We start from the raw sequence: 21,996 nt of genomic DNA, 5'->3' as shown, positions 1-21,996 counted from the left end.
CCTCTGAAGTACCTTGAGATTTATCTTTGCAGTAAAAGCACTTTATAAATGTAAATTGTTATTGTTAAGTCAAGATTTAAAGGGAAAAAATTGGTGAGGAAATAAACACACGTTCAGAATATACTGTTGTTTAGTTAACAGATCCCAAGCAAATTGGTTTGAACAGTTACAGCCATTTTCTCATTATTGGCACACCACAAAGCTGCCCATATTTTGATACTGAAATGAATAAGGTCTAGCGCAGGAAATAGAAAGGTTGTGATGACAAAGTATGAAATACTTAGCTGAGGATGAGACTAAGAGCATGTTATTGGATCAGTGTTTTACACCTCACCACAACCTATTATGTGTATGAATGATTCTCAAAATGGCTGCAAAAAGAACAAAAATAATTAATTACCTACGCCTGATTGTTGACACTCCGCTGCCTCAGTATAAAGGAAACCACAATGTGGTGGAGGCTTTAGATTCAGAAAACTCCACTAACTATATACATTGTCCAATAGGTGCTTTGTTTTAAAGCCTATTTTCAAGAAAGTGTTCATGAGAGAAGAGAAGAGCAGTATCGAATAAGAAAATGCAAGATTTACTTTTATCTGGAAGATGACACCATACAAGTTGTTGAACCAGAAGTAAAAAACAGTGGCATTACTCAAGGTACAGTAGCACTCTTTAAGAAAGAACTGGGGTTTAAATTATTCATTTTACTATATTACTTACTATTCTAATTATTAGAATATTCTAATTATTCTGACAGATTCTTATATACAGTGCTGAGATTATCAGACTGATTATATGTTTGCATTCTCCTAATATGGAGTTGAGAGTGCAAACAGAAAATCAACCTTATGTAGGTAATGTATTCCAAATGCCATAAATTTGCAATACAGTTGTGCCACAGACCTCTTCCTTGGACTCAAATGTGATGCTTCCAGCGATCAATCTATGAATGGTTAATGTGCAATATCTTGCAGCATTTTTGCAGCCAAGAATCTTATTGAACTGATTGCTATTATCCTGCGCTTTCATCTACTCTCTACCCTTTATTCCAGGGCTTTCTGAAGACTTTATTGAAACAGCAAGGGTAAAGAAATCAAAGCTCCAATCAGATTTGCCAAGTTTTCTCACAAATAATTTAAAATGTTGGTAGTAAATAAGTAATCTGTGACAGGGATGGGGGGAAGGAAGGAAATGAAGCGTGGGATGGTGGTGGGGGCAGTTTTAACATAGGTGAGTGCATGGGCTTGGGTGCTGATGATTGAACAAAAATCTAAATGTGTCAGGAAGCTAGTTGTAACCCAGTGACCTCTGCATTAGACTGCATGCTAATAACTACCTCAGGAATGATAGATTGTCAATTGAGATATGTTAATCACTCAATTAGAATTATGTTGATTTTGTTTGATTTGCACATTAAATTTGGATCCAAGGGTTCCCAGGCTTCCTGAAACTCTCCAGTGAAAGAAAGGCAAAAACACAGCAGCTGGGAGGGAGCTGAAACCCTGACGGACATCTGTTTTTTGAATGCGCGACCAATTCTTTTAAGTGTGTGCGCCCTAAAAACATTTTTGTGCAGCTGCCAATATGCAGTAACTTCAGTGGTTAGGAAGTACATTGCTTAGTGATCAAAGCTGATTTCTTACCTGCTTCTGTAAAATAGTTTGTTCACAGTACTTATGTTGAGAGGTTATTTTACACACACTTTGGAGATTTGAAGTATTACTTTACATCTTGCACCTGATCCAACAGATCTGCGACAGGGTGCCGCTTACATTGCGCTACATTGGATTTAAGAAGAGGACCAAGGTGTCCAGCGTCAGAACCAACAGCAGCCAGAGCAGTGGTGTCAGCAACAGCCTAATACTCACAGAGCTGAAGATCCGCATGAGTGGGGATCTGCATATTAGTGCAGCTCGCAGGAAGCCATACATGACACACAGGGTCTACATGTAGAGAATAAGCTTTCTCAATATGTCGGAACTCCAGTGTTCAACAAGGTTCAGGGTGTTGCATTCAGTCATGGCAGATATGTTCAGCCTACTGGAGCAAGACTTGCTGTCAACTGGACCTTTTCAGCAGATGTCAAAGTCACTACTACCCTCAATGCTTTTGACTCTGGATCCTTCCAGGGCTTTACAGGAGACATTTCACAGATGGAGGCACGCAAAAGTCAAGTGACGAATCGTTTCTTTGCCAGGGCCAGCAATTATGCTAACTTTGCCTACGATGTTTCAGTCAGAATCAGCAGGCACTTGGAGCTCAGGCTGGCTTCTCAAAAGTACAAGATATGATAACGTGACAATTAAGGCACCTATAGATACCCATGAATGTTTCATCAGCCACAAGGGTTGAAAGATATTTATGCAGATTTCTGGAAAGCTATGATGCTTTCATCCCACGGCAATCCACCTTCCCCAAGAGCTTTGCACTGGGAAGCAGACTTACCAGCTGGCTGTTCAGGGACAAGGGCTACCCATATAAAACATGGTGGATGACACCTCTCAGAAACAAGATGAATGAGGCCAGGAACAATAGAATGAAAGTCACAAGACAAGCCGTTGGCATGCTGAACATATATATGCTTCACGTGTCTAGATAGATCTGGAGGAGTACCCTTAAGTACATACCAGCCACGGTGCCCAGAGACTTGATGATGTACTGCACTCGGCACAACATTGCACAGCAGCAAGGTGTGAACCTACAGGAGAAACAAAGCATAGAAAAGTGAATCTCCTCGGATGGTTCCGGGGAAGAAAGGAAGGAGGAAGAGACAGAACATTCTGCACGTTGCTGTCCCAGATTCTGCCATGATTACAAGGTTCATTAAGATTCCATAAATGCACCCATCTAGTAACTACATTTAAAAGCCATTTTTACCCTCCACCCCTTCCCCAATGCTGCTATGACATAGCAGTCCTGAGAATAGCCAAGCCCTCTTTCATAGCCCCCTATTGTTCAGCATCAAATCATGTCTTTCCATTCATTTATTGTGTATATGTGATACAGAAAGTTAATATTCTAAGAATGTGTAAAATACCCATGCAACGACAAATGTTTAGCAAGAGGACACCAGCCAGTGCATTGCACTTTCTCTCATGCTAGTCAGGAAGTACCCTGTTTGTTAATGCCAGCTCTCTCTTTTCTACCTCCTCCCCCCCCCGCCCCTGCCCCCCCCCCCCCCCCCCCCCTCCCCTGCCAGCCCCACACTGAGTTGCATCATTTGCATCTGAAGGGACCTGACATTGTGGACACTGAGAGGTTGTTCCACTGGCTGAGGATTGTAGAACATGGGGCACAGTCTCAGGATAAATGGATGATCATTTAGGATATTTTTAAAGGTAACTCTGCAAAATCCTGGCCATCTATATATAAAATAACTGCAGGCAAATCTTCTCCAAAATAGCTATTTTCAGCACAGAACAAAGGAAGTCCTGAAATAAGATTCAATTTACATTTATGAAGCGGCTGTCATGGTGCCAGGAAGTTCCAAAGAACGGTGCTTTCAAATTGTACTTACTGCTGTAACACAATTTCTGCACAGCAAGCTCCCAGAAGCAGAAAATTGATGATGACTAGATATTCTGTTTTGGATGGATGGTGAGGAGGATGATGGGAAGGGAAGTAGATTTTGGGGGAACTTGGTGATGCCACTGTCCCTTCACCTCATGACTTAGGTTTAATCCTAGCCCTAGCTTATCGGGTAAATATGAACATAAACAGCTGAATATAAAAGTTTGGAGAAGGAGTAGGCCACTTAGCCCCTCAAGCCTGCTCCGCCATCCAATAAGTTCATGGCTGATCTGATTGTATCTTCAACGCCACATTCCTGTCTACCTCACACCCTTGATAATCAAAAATTTCTCCACCTGCTGGCTTGAAGAATATTGCATGAATGATATTTGGCCAACATTAAAGCCCATTCTCATTGGGTTTTTGAGCCACCAGGCCTAGAATTACAGCTCAAGATTGCCAACCTCAATCTGATAGGCCATGTGAATGCTGGTGTGCAAAATGGAAAAGTCACATTCTGCCAATAGATCTCGTTTGTTATTACAGCCAGGCAGGGAACTAGGCAGGACTTCTGTAATTTTGTATTAAAATGGCACAGGAGTGTTAATTATATGACAGCAGCCCGGTTTGTATGTTTTCATGACCCTCACCTGAAAAAGAACTGTATGGTCAAGATAACATCAGCGGGAATGCAGCAGTAAATATTCTGCAGTGATTTAGTTGCTTGCTTATCCTGTTCTCACCATGTGGACAGAGTTAAAATAATTCCTACAATTATTTTGTTATCCCACACACAGTACTGATAGCTTAGCTAGACTGTCAAAGTTAGGGGGAATTAGATTGTGCCTAAAAGTGAGTTAAGATACGAGAGCCAAAATAATGTAGACTGAGCAGGATCGGAGCCAAAATATGTGGCACGATAGCACAGTGGTTAGCACTACTGCCTCACAGCGCCAGAAACCCTGGTTTGATTCCCGGCTTGAGTCACCATCTGCGCGGCATCTGCACGTTCTCTCCCTGTCTGCATGGGTTTCCTCCGGGTGCTCCAGTTTCCTCCCACAGTCCGAAAGACATGTTGGTTAGGTGCATTGGCTAAATTCTCCCTCAGTATACCTGAACAGGTGCCAGAATGTGGCAACTAGGGGACTTTCATAGTAACTTAATTGTAGTGTTAATGTAAGCCTACTTGTGACTAATAAATAAACCAAAAAAAACAGCTAGAAAAGAGGATGATAGAAAACGATAAGACACATTTTATTCTAAGTTTTCTGTTGTTTCAGGAACTATAATCCATCGTCACCGTATTCCACTTCCGTCTCCAAATGATGATCAGTTTTACACAGTGGATCACTTCAATATTTGTCAAGAAATTGTTTTCTATTCAAAGACATTTATGATTGTCGACTGTGACCAGTTCACAAAAAACTTTTTGCGGAAAATGGGTGTCAAACTGAATCCACTTGGCTGCATTCCTGAAGATCCTTACACTTCAAAGCGTGAAGAAGTAAGAACAATTTTTTTGTATAAGAGGAAGTATATTTGGAAATTTAACCTACAGATGTGTCAATGAAATAATATTCTAATCTGAACAATATAAATCAGAATGGAAATTGCCATTGGATCCTATAATAATCTACAAAATATTTCATGACTTATATGTGTTTTCTTGTGATGGAGATATCATGAATTTCATCATAAAAGCTATGGTTTATAAATTGATTTTTGTTTTACATTTTCAACATTTATAATTTTTTTCACTTTTCATTTACTTAAAAACAATTTTTCTAACTATGACAGATGGATATTTCTCACAGCTTGATGCCATCAAAGTGATGGAACTTAAAGACTTCTTGCTCCTTTTCCCTCTAAGTGGATTTCACATCTTCTATGTGCCAGAATCTGCAACCGTATGGTTCAGAGACCTCGCACTCTTTTGGACTCATTGAACCCAACATTGCTGGTCGTCACTATGCTTCATTTCACTCCAAACCACTCTGGCACAAGATAATATCAACATATCGCACTTAAGCTGGGCTGAGATTCTGAATGAACTAACCAGGGTTATTTACAGAAATTAAACAAGTAAGACATACAGGACAGCACAAGGCTGTGTACAATGGCTGTAATAAATGACCTGTGTTGTACTCTCTGCCTTTATGATTGTCCTGTGTTGCTCACGTATCTCAGATAGTTTAACTATTCTAATTGTCCGCCTTGCCTAGAATTAAATAATCTTTTACTTGTAGGAAGTCAAAGAGTAAATCATCTGGAACACTCACCACTATTCTGTCTCTGATGAGTTCAGATTTTAAGCCATGATATGCACACCCACTGCCATCCTGTAGAGATCATTTATGAAGGAATTTACAGATTCTCCAGGCATTTGGACTCACTTATTGAATTTACCTCCCTACATTATTTGTTATTATACAGTTGGAATAAATGTCAAATGATTTTAAAACCTCATCAAATTTGGTGGATGATCCATTAATATCCTGTCATGCAATATTTACAAATGGCCCTACTGAATAAAGAAGTGTGTTTACTTGCGCTTCTTCTGACTTTTTATTCAAATCAGAAGCAATGCTGTATCTTAAAACATTTTCCTCCAAAGTCCCCAATTTTGTGACAAATCTGGGCCTTGGGTGAGTCCATGATTTCGTACTTCACCTAACAGATGTGTTTCCAGGGTAAATGGTGCACAGGTCGGTATTGATCGCATCATCCAAACTGGTCTTCCTGGCTTGATAAACATATTAATGGCACATGGATATCAAATGCAAACGTTACCTTCTGGTGGACAACATATTTGACACGAGAACCTCTCTGCCTTTTACAAAAAACAATCTATTAAATTATATTCATTTACAGAGCTTGTTTTTCCTCCAACATTCAACATCAATATATAACATTTGAAACACTAAATATCGTCTGTAAGTACATCACATACTTTTTCCATTCTCTATAAAATGGCCTCGGCAAATCAACCTTTGCTTCCTTCTGATCACCAAAAAATTAAATTAATCAAATAATAATGTCCAGCACTAATTATGTCAGAGTGCAATGAAATTTGTTGAGCCCATGTAAACTAACTGGTGCTACAACACTATGCATTGTTATTGCCTTTCTTCAATAGTTTGACATATATTTGTTTTATAATTTTTCTAGTTCCCTTTATATAGCGTAAAAACATTAATAAAAATTACTTTGTTTCGGTAAGTCCAAAACTGAAATATATTTACAATCTTAATACAATTAAATACATCTTTAAAAATATTTGCAATTTTTTCTAGAGTATGGACACTTTAAAAATATCTGGACAGTTCTCATTAATGACTGTCTCCAGGTAATTTTAGAAACCAGTGCAATAAAAACACTAATCAGCAACAGATTTTTATTGTTAATGGTATTTTTGAATAATCTGTTGAAAATTATTTTTAATTATTAAAACAGATTAAACTGTGTTTACAAGTATGCTTGCAGATTATACTGAAATAAATTTGGCTATTTCTTCTTTTGAAAAATTAGCTTTTAACACTTCAATAATTTATTCAGACAACACATCTGAATATGTATCTGGTCAATAATTCAATTTGTGCTGCTGAATTTAAACTGAAGGCAAGAAACTGGATTAAAATCTCACATTGGCAAACTTCCAATACTTTATTTACCTTTGATTGCATTGCCAAAAATATAGAATAGTTGTTATTAATCCATTTTTATATTAGTACTTCAGAGTTTAAAATATTCATTTATACAAAACATAAATGAATAGGACAAAATGGTGGGTTTGCTTTTAATGCAAATTTCTTCCTTCCCTCATTGTAGATGGAGTCAGGGAAATCTTCCTATTACTGGTTTACTGGATTGTTGCTGTATTTTGGGCTGAAAATGGTTGCAAATGCTTCAGCTGGGCATTGAGGATGGGGATGTTTCTGGAACCCTCTCCTCCAGTTAGTGGCAAATGTTGGTAGATAGTTGAGTGGATGTGGTAGGACTGCAGAACTTGGATCTGATCTGTTGGTTGTAGCATTGCTTAGATCTGTCAGTAGCATACTGCTTCCTTCAGCATGCTGTTTAGAATTTATGTAGTTATGTAACTTCACCAGCTCACCCACACTGACTACTGACTGCATTAGCATGGATTTTTCATCCATATTCTTTGTGACAAATGTGTTAATGGTTGATTGATTACACTGTTAAAGATACAAAGGTGATTGACATTGTTTGATTAAGGACTCCGAGCACATATAAAAAAGGTCTCCTGGGACATTGGGTTGGTTGGATATAGAGATCTGTAATGCTGCACCCTGTGAGTAAACCTATTAAGGAAAAGATCTGCGTCTTGTTTTGTACCTCACCATCTGGCTTGGATCCATTTCACAGCTGGACTCAGCTAGATGCTGACATGGTGCAATATCTGGCTTCAGCATCAGGGTTGAAAAGGGGAAAATAGGCCAAGGTATATGTTCCTGTTTGTGATCCCTGTGGTGATTCCAGCTGTTAAATAGTTTGGTGACACTTATTGTTAAGGCTCATGCATGAATAGTGCTTTTATATCAAGATACCAAAGGATGTCCAGCATCTTGCAACTATAGCCTAGTAAAGGGTCAATACTTCTAGGGGAGGAAAATATATTTCCAATTTAAAAGAGAAGTGTTCGGTAAATGAAGAGCAATGCAGCTTGATGTTTTATTTGCTGAACAACTAACAACATAACAATGATATATTTTATTGTCAGCACATAGTTACAAAGTATATGTATATAATAATGATTTGGAATTGACACATCTTGAAAAGTGAAAGAGGTTTATTTGAAAGCAATGTCATTATAGTACTCCATGTAGACTTTCTTGATGGCTATTATTCCTTGTGCACCTTTTGCATTTCTTGAAGATGGAAAAAAGTATGCAGCCTCTTCGTCCATATGAGAAGATTGACAAACTGAAGCAGTTCCTGGACCATGATACACATGTGCTGCGATTTTACTGTTACTGGGATGACTCCGATAATCTGTTTGGTGACTTCAGGGAACTCATCCTGCACTATTTTCTGGCAGATGACACCATTGAAATCAGGGAGGTCCTTCGTCCAAATTCAGGTAGAGATGCTGTTGGTGTTTTAGTCCACCGAGGCAAACTACCAAAGGTATGAATACAAAACAGTTGTTATTCAATTCTTACCATATTGAAAGTAATTTATTTTCTTGAACATTATACTAGACCACATTAACCTAAAATATATTTCCACAAGGAGTGGGTGGAAGAGGAGAGAGAGCCTGAGGTCGAATAGAGATTACTAAAAACATTAACACTATATTCTCAAGATGTTCAAAAGCAAACAGTATTGAGATTCATGACAAGGATGAACATAAATCCAGTATATCTAGGAAACAGAGAAAGTGATGTCGCTGACAACTTTATGTGTGAGGGATTCGTCAGTAGGTCTGTCATTGACTATTCCTCTCTAAGGAATGTATTCTCTACAGCCACCTCACCCCATATCCATGTGGTTAGAGTTTCCTCATTATATTAGAGGGAGATCTTTGAGCCAGAAACTCCAGGTTCAAGTCCCATCCCAGGATTTAATGTTCAAGCAAGGTATATTAAGAATGTGGTCAAGCAGGTTGATTATCAACTTGCAAATCCTTCCAACACATGTCAGTTGCAGGCAGTAAGAGTTGGAAGGATTCCTGGTCAACAATGTGATGGAAAGAAAATTGGAGCCTCTACCATTGCTACCCAAAGCTCCAGATTACAACATGCATATAAAAGTGTATGTTTCCACAGCAACATTCCCTTCCTGAGTGATTTTTGCACACCATCATCACCATTTCATGGTCTTCCTGAAACTTTATGACTCCTCCTCCCTCTCAAATATAACGTCAAATTCAATCATGTTATAATCAAAGATGCACCATTACATCTGGCTCATTACTCTTCGCACAATCTAGTATGGCTGAGCTTTGTCAGAGCTGTGCCTGTTACTAGGAGGAAGGCAGGATTCTCCCTAATATTTTTCTGAGTATTCCATTTTTGTTGGTAGCATGTTCCAGATCGGTTATATCATCCTGGTGAAATTACAGATCGTACAATATTGAACACTACCGCACCATCAGGGCGTGAAAGCCGCTATATCCTGGATAGTCTTAAGGTAGACAACTAAAGATAACACTTTAAGACTTACTCATTAAAATGTAATTAAAAAGACTCACTAAATTATTGATACATAATTGCACAACTATAATTGTAATATTCTAGACTGGAAATGTGTACCAGGACTTCTACAAGGACTCTGACCTAATGATTGGGACAGTGATAAATGCCTGGGGACGGAAGATGGTCCTCTGTGATTGTGATGAATTCACAAAAGAATATTACCGGAATAAATATGGCGTTGGTGAGTCAATATATTTCTTTGTTTGTCTTTCTATTATCTTGCACTACTTCCACTGTGAAGACACTGGCAGGCAACTTACGTTAACTTTACTTTTATTTCCTCATTCAGCTGTGATTGTTACGTAATTGATTTATTCAACAACAGTGCGTGTAACAGATTTATAATCTAGAGATACATTACAACTGAAAAGTAATGGGTGGGGTTTTCCATACAATCTGCCATGTGTTTCGCGGCAGTGGAGGTGCCCCGCCATTCAGTGGTGTAGCTAGAGGGGAGCAGGGGGGAGCGACCGCTCCCCCTGAGCACATTCTTCAAAAGTGGCGCCTTTTCAACGGGGTGTTCCTCATGGGCCCCTCAGATCTGCGATGTGTGCTGCCAGGCTCCAGGTAATCCTTCACTTTCCTCCTCAGCCCAGTTATGGTCAGGCTTAAGTTGCAAATTTTGTTTTATCAGCATTTTGATGATGAATGCTATCAGCGCGAGTGAAATTAGATCCAGGGGATCTGAACGGGAGGTTACATTACAATGAACGTACTTCCCTTCCCAACAGCGACCTACAATGTGGGAACAGAGTTAAAAGAGACAGGTTCAAAATTATATTTAATAACTTATCAAAGAACCTATCTAAAACAGTCTCCTCCACTTGACATTCTCACAGAATTACCACCAGTTCATGGAGAAAGGTTATTAGGTGATGAATAGAATATACATCTCATTGAAATCCAACTATGTGGATGACTGTAGCTTTTGGGGTGGAAATGGTCTTTGGGCCAAAGGAATGGATTGTTTTTTCATTTCAAATTATTGAAAGGGCCAATTTCAGGGATTTATTAAAAATCGGCGAAATGTATTGGATAAAGTGGAGTTTGCCATAAATACTTTTTCCAAGTTTGAAGAGATCGGGACTCCACCTGCTCTGGAAATTTCCGGGATGAGCTCAGTGTGTTTTTTTTCATCTTTCACAACACCTGATGTACAAACTATTGTAGTCTCTGCCCTGCATGAATCACTGCAACAGCCTGAGGCTAAAACCTTTTCTATTCCTTTCGCTAACTCCGCAGTTTACATCCCTCTCCGTCTCTCTCCTGAATGCCCGTCCCACTAGGCTCCCAGGACATGGATTGAGGGTCATTGGTGGAGCGCTCCTCATGCAGCTCAGACCCTCTTCATTGGGCAGAAACCCCCAGCCACCTCCCCTAAAGCCAGCTGGAATGTCCCCAAAACACTGGCAGCACGTCGATATTTACATTTCATTCCCTCAGGCGATTAAAACAGCGGATAAATAAATGTTGATTTATGAATTAAAAACCTCCCGCAGTTTGGTGCAGAATCACACGGGCGCCTTTTTTATGTGCTGGCTCTCCCTAACTTTAGAACCTGGCTACACCCCTGCCGCCATTGGTCAGCAGTGGCATCTTCTGGTTCCGCCATTGTCAACAGGGTTTTCCATTGAATGCACGCCTCACCGCAAGGAACCACGCAGTGAGGATCCGCCATCGGCAGGACCGGAAGGTGCCACCGGTGTGAACAGCTGCAAAACTCCAGCCAATATTTTTAGATATTACGGCATCTTAAAGCCATCATAGCAAAGAAGGAGTCCATTCAGTCCATCAAGTCTATGCTATAAGAAATAGCTTTGCTTAGTAGGGTATTAGTTTATAATAATATAAAGATCTGAAAATTGTAGCGCAAGAAGAGGCCGTTTGCCCCATCAGGTCCGTGCCATGTGAAATTGCTTTTCTTACTAGGCACTTAATTCAAAATAAAATGAACAGAAAATCACAGCATGGAAATAGCTTTTCATAAAACACCATCTTAAAGCTATTTTATTTTTTCCACAAGTTTTCTTACATTCAGATCTATATCTTCTGAAGTCACTGTGCTTTTGATTTTACATTGCGTATAGACAGACTTAATTGATGCTTTTAGATTTTTAACAATGGTTGTTCTCTTAAAAATTGCGTGAATGGCCATCGAGGTATTTTGTCTATTCTTAATCATTGGAGGTTCAAATTGTCAGGGGAATGGGATAAAGGAATGTCCTGTCTGCTAATGGCACTGCTGGGTGGAGTTGTCCTTTTCTGTCTCTGACTTTGTCTATCTGTGAGTGGGTCTCTGATTTGGTCCTTTGGCTTTAGGGTTTAATTGCGATTAAGATCAAATTGAGTACAATTAATCGGAGAATTATCCTTGTTTTGTTCTAATCCTGGTGAGGGACTGGCCCTGGTGGTTCTCAACATTGATTCCAGACCTCATGAAGTCTCATGTTGGCAAGTCAAAAATGAGCAAGGAAACCTCCAGCTGATTACTTTTAAATATATTCTTGATATCATTAAGAGTCACAGGTAAAGGGCACTGTTTAATTCAGTAATTTGATCATATATAAATAAGGGATAACTGGCTGTTGGAGGAGAGGTATGAGACTGAACCTTCATGGTAAAGAAAAGCTCTGTGTCTTGGTTTGACTTCACCAACTGGCTAGGTTTCTATTAAGAATGACCACCTACCACCCTCCCTCAGCTGAAGAATCAATACTCCTCCATGTTGAATACCACTTGGAAGAAGCACTGAGAATAGCAAAGGTACAATGTTCATCACCAAGTGTGAGACTCCGTAGCACCACTATGAACTGAGCTGGCTAAGTCCTGAAGGACATATCTGCCAGATTTGCCTTCTTGTTGGTTTTCTTATTACCTGTTGCAGGGAAAGACGCAACAATGACCTTCACATCTGCAGTCCAGTATTCAGCCAGACAAGCCCATGGTCAGCAACAATAAGAGCATGACCACACCCAACATACTTAGCCATACTTTATCCCAATTGAGCATACGAGCTATTACCCCTTCCTGAAGCAGGATTACAGTGTGCATTGTGTACAGCACTGTGGTGTACTGGCACCTGACATGGACTGCAGCAGTTCAAGGCAGCTTCGCCAGCATCTTCTCAAGGGCAATTAGGTATGAGCAATAAATACTGGCCGTCATTTGGTGTGGTTCAAAATAATGCCAACTGCATGGATTCAATTCCCATTCTGGCTGAGTTAGAGTTGGGGTTTACTTCCTTGCCCTGCCCGAGAGTGGAAGGCAATGGCAAATTGCCACTGACATAAATTGCCAAGTTAAAAGCTCAGGATGAAGCATAAGCTGTCAAGGAGCCAAGGACTTGCTTTTACACAAGAGAATAGAATATGAAATATATCATGATCATTGTGTTGTGACACCATATATTTTTCAGACTGGCTTGCAAAGGTGTTTTCCAAGAATCCGTCTTGGGATGATTACCTTTTTCATTTTTTGTTGTGACTTAGACTAGAGGAGTATTATAAAGTTTGCAGTTGATAACAAAACCTAACAAAGTTGAGAATAGCTATGGATAGCTTGGGTGCACTGTGGCACAGCACAGTGGTCAGCACTGCTGCCTCACAGTGCTAGGGACCCGGGTTCAATTCCAGCCTTGGGTGACTGTGTGGACCTTGCAGGTTCTCCCTGTGCCTGCATGGGTTTCCTCCGGGTGCTCCGGTTTCCTCCCACATTTCAAAGATGTGCAGGTTAGGTCGATTGGCCATACTAAATTGTTCCTTAGTGTCCCAAGATGTGTAGGTTAGATGGATTAACCATGGTTAATCAGAGTTATAGCGTCATAGATTCATACAGTGCAGAAAAGGCCTTTCGGCCCATCAAGTCTGCACCAACAATAACTATCACTGAAGGTGTACTAATCTAATTTTCCTGCACTTGTCCCATATCCTTGAATGTTATGATATTTCAAGTGCTCATCCAAATATTTTGTAAAGGTTGTAAGGTTTCCGGTCACCACTACTTTCCCAGGCAGTGCATTCCAGATTCCCACCACCTTCTTGAGTGATTTTTTTTTCTCAAATCCCCTTTGAATCTCCTGTCTCTTACCCTAAAACTATGCCCCCTCATAATTGGTTCCTCAACCAAAGGGACCAGCTTCTCCCTACTCACCCTGTCCATACCCCTCATAATCTTATACACCTCAATCATGCCCCCTTCAGCCTTCTCTGCTCTAAAGAAAGCAATCCAAACCTACCTAATCTCTCCTTTTGGCTCAACAGGTCCATCCCAGGCCACATCCTGGCTGAACCTCCTCTGTACCCCCTTTAGTGCTATCACATCCTTCCTATAGTGAGATGACCAGAACTGCACACAGTACTCCAGCTGTGGCCTAACCAACACTCTGTACAACTCCAACATTACCTCCTTGCTCTTATACACTATGTCATGACTGATAAAAGCAAGTTGGTGTTGGGGTGATATATTAGCATGGACTGGCTAACTAACCGGTGAGCCTGACACCAGTCATGGGGAAGCTTTTAGAGGGACAGGATATATGCACATTTGGAGGAAAATGGACTCGTTAGTGACATGTCTGGGGTTACAGCGATAGGGTGGGGGAGAGGGCGTAGGAGGATACACTGCCAGAGAGTTGCTGCAGACTTGTTGGGCCAAATGGCTCCTTCAGCACTGTGGGGATCCTATGACTTCAGAATGACATACACAGGATGATGAACTGGGAAGAAACATAACAGCTGGTGTTCAAAGCAGGGAAATGTGAAGTGATCCAATCTGGAGCACTAATATGGAAAGACAGCATGCTATTGATTGTGTGAGTTTGAAAAGTGTAGATAAGCAGAGAAAGCTCTGTGTCCATGTACACAAATCCACAATGATAGGCAAATTGATCAGATGGTGAAAAAACATAAATAGAGACATAGGGCGGGATTTTACGGCCTTGCTCCATCTGAGACCAGAAAATCCCACTTGAGGTCAATGGAGCTTCCCATTGTCCGTCCCTTGTCCGCTCTGATTTCCATGGTGGGTGGTAGAATTCCGGCAACAGTATGCAAAAGCAAAGACCTCAGGTTAGAACTTCATAAACTACTAGTTAAGCCCCAGCTGGAGTATTTTGCACAATTTTGTGCACCACACTTGAGGAAAGGTGTAAAGGCCTTGGGTTACTCGAGATGAAAGACTTCAATTATGAAGAGAGGCTGGAAAAGTTAGGACTATTAAGGAATGAGTCAATCAACATTTTCAAGCTGATGAGAGTTTTTGCTGGAGTAGATGAAGAAAAGCTATTCCCTTTAGCGAATGTGTCAATAATCAAAGATTTTAAAATAATGGGTAAAATATCTAGAGGAGTGATGAAGAGTTTTTTTTTCAATTGTTGGGATCTGGAATGCTCTACCTGAAAAGGTCATGGAAGCTGATTCCAGAAATAATTTTACAAGGGAGCTGGACAGCTACTTGAGGACTGTGGACTGAAAACAAGGTAGAAGATCCACCACAAGCACAAATGCCTCCTTCTGTTGTGTAGCTTTCTATGATTTCATGATACTAGTGATGGTCCAACATACATATTATACCCATTACTGCCCCATCTTAACCCCATATTTAACTTAAACCACCTAGTGGGAATGGAACGGGTTCAGGTCGAACACTTTTCAATTTGGTAACCTCAAATGAGCATAAAATCGAATAGGGATGTAGTAATAAAGTACCCTCACAGACTTCGGCAGGAACATAAAAGATATTTATTCACAAAGAAAAGCTGTACAGAGGCCGGCAGCACCCCCCCGCCCCCCCCCCCCAGCTGCCCTGGAGCAGCCCATCAGCTGCCCCAGTCCCTGCATGTCTTCCAGATGATAGGACTCTACCCCCTGGGGTGATTACCCATTCTCAGTCCCAATTAGTTCCTCAAGGCAGGTGACCCTCCTCTGCTGTGTTACCCTTATAGGGGCAATCACCACAGGTGTGAAACTGAATCTGAAGTAAATCCCAAATACAGTTCAATGGAGGAAGGAGAGGAAATGATTTTGATTGCTCACTGAACTTCCTAGCACCTGGGGCAAGAGTGGTATTAATAACCTGAGTGCAGAAAATCTACAACTTCCAGGGGAATGATGATTAGAAGGAAGAAAATGGAAAATAGTGTTATCAAAGCATATTTCAGAAAAAAGCCAATAACTGTAATCCCAGTAGCAAAACAGTAATGATCTTCCTTATTATCATTATGGTCATTTCTCTAGCAGATGTGTCACAGATGTGATGGGCTTGGTGAGTTCAGTGGGACTCCCCAAGGAAAGGAGATGAAATGTCTGTATGCATGCATTTATGCTTGCTTGTCAAAGGTAGCACAGCTTGACACTACAGTAAATTACTTCAATATCAATACTGAATTGCAAGAATTTCCTTTACAGGTCATTTACATCATGCTAAGGTAGTTTATTTTTTTTAAAATGAAGCTGCTACTCAAGATTAGAAAAAGACTTGTTTAAATTTTAAAAAGCAGAATTGCTCTCAACCTCATTAGTTGACCTCCTGTGGTGCTATGCATGATAATTCAGAATTAATGGTCTCCTTCTTATCTCTCTCTGCTGTGTTAATGTTTTTCTCTATGTTCACTTCTGCTTCTTTGCTTCTGACTCGTCCCCTTCTCCTGCTCTTTCGTTGCTCTTCTGCATCCTGTATACATTTCTCCCAGTCCTCTCCTGTTTCTCTCTTCCTCTTTTCCATTCTTTTCTGAATGTTGACGTTTTGTGGTGGGGAGAGGAGGTAGCACAGTAACTGTAGGGGTGAGGCTGGTTTCCGATAGGCAGGCTCCAATATATTTATATGTCGACTTGCAAATTGCATCAGGCAGATCTTGGACATCAAAAGAGCAGCTGAGGTACGTCCCCCGCCCCCTTGGATTTTTAAATGCATGCTACTCATTTTTCAAGCAAAAAATGGGCAGTTGCCAGTAAAACAAAATCACCCTTATTATGTTTCCACTGATTATGTTTTTGCAGTAGCTGGAGATTTTTTTGTTACGAGGGAGTGGACAAGCAGCAGGTATTGTGGGAGTGGGAATGGTCCCGAGTTGTGAACAATGCAGTGAATGAGCCAGAGGTTGACAATATCTAGAACAAAAACCTTTTTTTTAAGGTTGAAACAGATCAGAGGCCATCCCTCTTTTTTTTTAGTAAGGTGTTTTAACTTTTTTTATAGAGCCAGAGGGAGGCAGTAGTTCAGGGGCAAGCATGGCGTGAACCAATCTTGAGCAAGGAATGGGCCAGGGTGGGTCAGGGTTAGCAATGGGTCAGGAGAATGGGTGAGCCTGAGGCAGGCAGAGTCAGCAGCAGGAATAGAGTCTGAGTCTTAAGTTTCTCATAAAGCTTCTCAGAACCAAGAATGGGTCACAAACCAGTGTGAAGACCAATCCAGGCAGAGTCGAGAATAGAGCCAAAAGCTCTATTTTTAAAAATAAACTACCCTAATAAAAAATTAATAGAACTGGAGGACTATTAGAGACAATGGTTGCGATTTTACTGGCTCGCCCGCACATCGAAGGGTGGAGCGAACCGGTAAAATCACGCGAGAGCCGAGAAATCAGGATCGCGCTCAATTTTTCACCTCTTACGATCTTACCAGCATCGGATTTCTGGCGCGGTCAGCCTCTCGCCTATTACCAGCAAGAGGCTGAATATATTATTTAAATTTATTTAAATTAATATTTACATCTGTTTAGCGAGCCCGGTGCTCAATCGTCTGGGGCAGGGCCTGGAGGGGGTGGAGCCATTCCAGGACAGCCCAATCGGGGAGGGATGGGGGGTGTGCTGTGCACTCTGCAGGCGATCAGTCGGTGGGAGAGGGGGGGGTGGGGGTGGGCTACTGCTGCTCTGCATGTGGTCGGTGGGGGGTTGGCGCGGCAGGTCTATATCTTTGAGCATCGTGGTGCTCGCAATTGGCCGTGGGCCCCCAAATTGTGGGGGATGTGGCTGGGTTGAGGCTGCCTGTAGCAGTAGAGGCCTGACAGCTCTCTCTCTTTGTCAGGCCTCTGCTGTTGGAATTGTGCATGTGCAGCCACAGAGGTCTGCACATGTGCAATAGCCCCCTCTGCTACCTGATCAGGCTGGCTGGTGAGCTTAACCCCGCCCACTGCCTCTAGTAGCTAGAAACAGTCTAACCTATTTTTCCATAAAACAGTCTAGCTTATTTTTCCATGCACAAAGTGCATAAGATTGGGTCTAAAAACTCACCCGATAAACGGATCTGCAACTTTCCCATTTTCACTCTTGCTGGACACTTAGAACTTTTCTCGTAAAATTCCGTCCAATGGTTCAGAGATAAACGAAGCCAGGAGTGGAATAAGAAAGCTTTGCCTCCGTCTCAATTTACAACTGGGATCCTCTTTGTTTTAAAATTTAAATGAATAACCAATATTTTCTATTTTTTAACAGTAATATATTTGTCAGTTGGCTATTTATAATTTCTGGCCTGAGATGAGTAGAACAGAAACAGATTACACACTTAAGTTGTTTAGTCAATAGAGACTAAGTAGGTGGAAAACAGGTTAAAGGTTGACTGATCAGTGTTAGGTGGTGTTGGTGGGCCTGCCATTATAGTACTATGGTCAAATGTTGATATGAGGCGAGATTTTCTTGGAAATTGGCAAAGGCCAATGACGAGCAGGAAAAGCATCATTTGAGCCTGGCGAATGGCAATGACAGCTTTACCCTCCATAAAGTGCAGCATTTAGTCAAAGCAATATTCGTGCACAGATTCTACACATCACTCACCACCATCACCATCAGCATTGCAATCATCAGGGTGCCACATTTAAAGGTCACCCCAGGGCACGGCAGCCACACTTCTCAGGTCACCAGGAAGTGATGGCTGCCAAGCAATCCGTCCCCAAGTTTTCAGACGCCTCTTTGGAGAGACGGCTTGATGCCGTAGATGCTGCTGTGACGTACTGTACCTCCACTCTGGAAGAAAACCAGCCAGCAAGGTGATGAGCCCAGCATGGGAGGCAGTGGCAGTAATGTCCCAGGATTAATGCCCCACTGAAGAGAACTGCCATCCAGTGCAGGAAGAGGATGAATGATCTCCTCCATTCTGCCTGGTAAGTCACTCTTCTCATTACTCTCAACTCACACACCCATCAAACATTCACAGTGATTTCACTTACTGCCAGCTCAAGGGACATCACACTCACTCTCTCACACACATCGACATCTCCACTGCGGGTTGTGTCCTCATCATCTCGCTGGACTCACTCATGATAGGCCTACTTATCTGCTCTAGCATGCATTTGCTTACACACTGTTTTCATGCAGGACAAGATGGCACGTAACAAGAGGGAAAGATCCCAGATGGGTAATGGGAGGCCAGAACTGAAGGTCCTCATGGACTTTGAGGAGAGAGCCCTTCAGCTCTCAAGGGTGACGAGGAATGGGCAATGAATGCTGGCCTAGCATGTTGAATGCAGCTTGCCACGGATGGGGGAGGGGATGATCCTGATAAACTTTCATGCTGATATAAAATGCAACTTTGTACCTTGCGCGCTATTTTCCACCATAGCCAAACCCACCACAAACTGGAGCGGAAAATCCCAGCTATCTATCATATTATTATTAAATTACACGTGTGGAAGACATGTGTGATGTCATTGCGTTTATTCAAATCTTACCTATCAAAGTGCATACCAGGAATAGTAATATAACGATGAATAGCTGGGATTTTCCATAAGCAAAACTACAGGAGGCTAACTGTATTGAGATCAAAGATTTAGCTCTTGTTAGCTACATTCTTTATTTGAAATGGTGGATGTGTAAAGAGTTAAACAGATATAGGCATGAATTGCATTTTGTTCTGAAATGCTTTGTGTACCTATTGGCCCTATTCCAGTTGGCAGGAATGATTAGTGATTTATACAAACTACCACTGGGTCTTTATAAAGTTTCAGAATTATTGTGTTGTCAAGATGATAGATGATTATAGATTATAATCCAGAGGTGGTCAGCCTGCAGCCCAGGGGCCACATGCAACCCATTTGGGTTCTGAGTGTGGCCCACAAGACATTCTGTTAACTGTTGCCCTCGCACAAGGTTGCCACACTCTGCTGATTAACGTCCATGTAGTTTTTTTTTATACCGATATGACTAAAGAGATACACACGTAAAGCAAGGGCAAATGAAGTGAGGTGCATGCTGATTTCCCACAACACTGACTGTGAGAGCTGTGCATTCCCTCTGCGTCCAAAGTGTAAATGTTTATTTTGTTTTTACCGTTTGAAGTTGATAGTTCTATTAATATATAAATGATTAAGCATTTTCTATAACTTGTCATGAAATATTTGGCATGTATTAAATGTATTCATGGGGTCACGGTTAGTGAAATAAGCCTGATTTCAATCTCACGGCCCACTGAGATGAAGAAGGTCCACTCATGCGGCCCACTTACCAGCCTAGGTTACCCATCACTGGTCTAAACAGTCAAGTGGACTAAATCCCCAACCACTGCATACGTGCTGCTTCTAATGAACACTATTGGATTGAAAAAAGGATTATTAAACCAAAGTCAAACTACAATAGATTCTGCAAAAAATCGATATTGGAAGAGATTGACAAGCCCTAATATTGACCTGCTGTTCTACTGATCCCAACCTTTGAGACTATAGTATGCAACTAAATTATTAGAAAGATGTCTAAAATCCCTTAGATTTAGTCTAAGACCTTAATCAGCTCAAAGCTCACTGCTCACTCATCCACTGAAACCATTAGGAGAGGAAGTTAAATCATTTTTATAGCAGTTTCGGATAAATTCTGTTCAGCTTTCTTCCTACTGGACCAATTCCTAGCCTCAGTTGGAGACTTAAGAGCTGGACTTTGCATAGGTAAAACAGTGAGGCTAACAGCACTCATCATCACGCTTGAGTAAATTGGGAATCAATCACACAACTGTTCATGTCAGAGGTACCCTGCTCTTCTACAGGATACACTGTAACAGTCTGTGTTGAGAGGCAAGGCACTGAATCGATAAAATGACTTGAACTTTGGGTGCTTGCTATTAGTTCCTTCTTAAAGACACCAGAAAAAGTTAGGGCTGCTATATTCAGGAATAAGTATATTTATGGCACTGTGGTAAATGATAAATTCTGGTGTTGAAAGTTTAATTTTAAAAATGTGGAGTCTCATTCCTAATTAGTGCCAGAGCTTTAAAAAAATACATTTTTATTACTCTTTCTCCCCATCTCTTTTATCCCCCTTTCTTAATACCACCTTTTTTCCCTAATCTTTATTTTGCCTACTATGGATGATTTAAATCTAATTCATGTTTTATTATAAACTCCCCCACACATATCTGTCTGGAAATTGAGATGTCAAAGTATTTATAAACACAAGAAGTATCTGTGAGAGAAAAAGGAATAAAAGTATTATGCAGATAGGATTAAATGAAGTAGATACTAATACAAAAGCAGGAAGTCTGAAATAAAACAGAAAATGGTGGAAACACTCAGCTGGTTAGGCAACATTCGAGAAGAGAGAATCGGAATTAACATTTCAGATCAATTACCTCTGTTCAGAACTCATGCAACTGAGTGTGACCTGTGTTGCTGACACTGCATTCTAAAAAGGGGGTCCAGTAGCATGTCTTATGCACACCTGGGTTAGTGTCTAGTCAGTCAGGGAACGAGGGTCTTCAGTTGTGCCAGTGCCATTGGGATTACACAGCTTAATTTTGTGGCTGGAAATTATTGGATAATTTGCTGTATAACCTGCTCTTTATTAATAATAGAATTTCACTGGTAAATCGATGCTGGTGAATGGAGATCTGCACATAAAATAGTACTCTACATTTCCTAGTTTCCCAGCAATGGGAATGGAGTAAACTGTATAACTGTTCACACCTTTCTCAAAGCAACTACTGCATTCCGATGCAGTGTGTCAGCAGAAGTCATGCCTACTGGAAGCAGAAGAGAATACTAATGCTCCAGTGGAAAAATAAACAAAATATAGTGTGGCAGCTAACAGTGGAGTAGCATTGACTTAGTAATGCTGGTGAGAGTAATGCTGGATGAAATGTAAGCCAAGTCTATTTTGCTTTGGGATTAATTCCCACTGTCTGCTTTTTCGAGGACCCATTAACACATTTGATTACTTCTTTTAAAAGAAATGGATTAGAACTTGCTTTAAATAATCCAGACAGATTGCGTTTATCCAAAAATAACAGCGAGACATAATTAAAGCCATTTGTACAGTTTTGCCTTTTTACTTCTTCCAGCCCATATGGTCACTTG

At 40.9% G+C, this 21,996-nt stretch overlaps 1 protein-coding gene across 1 annotated transcript in view; it reads left to right on the top strand.

The window, feature by feature from the left end:
- efhc2 (EF-hand domain (C-terminal) containing 2) overlaps positions 1 to 21,996 on the top strand; it is a 52,257-nt gene that overhangs the window by 4,987 nt on the left and 25,274 nt on the right. Inside the window, exons 3-7 of the mRNA XM_078231882.1 lie at positions 507 to 657; positions 4,791 to 5,014; positions 8,407 to 8,658; positions 9,556 to 9,663; positions 9,771 to 9,909. Coding sequence (XP_078088008.1) covers positions 507 to 657; positions 4,791 to 5,014; positions 8,407 to 8,658; positions 9,556 to 9,663; positions 9,771 to 9,909 — 874 coding nt within the window. The remainder of the gene's footprint in view (positions 1 to 506; positions 658 to 4,790; positions 5,015 to 8,406; positions 8,659 to 9,555; positions 9,664 to 9,770; positions 9,910 to 21,996) is intronic.

Source organism: Mustelus asterias, chromosome 17 (genome assembly GCF_964213995.1).
Source record: "Mustelus asterias chromosome 17, sMusAst1.hap1.1, whole genome shotgun sequence".
In the NCBI taxonomy this organism is placed as follows: Eukaryota; Metazoa; Chordata; class Chondrichthyes; order Carcharhiniformes; family Triakidae; genus Mustelus; species Mustelus asterias.
This window is presented reverse-complemented; position numbering and strand designations above follow the sequence as displayed.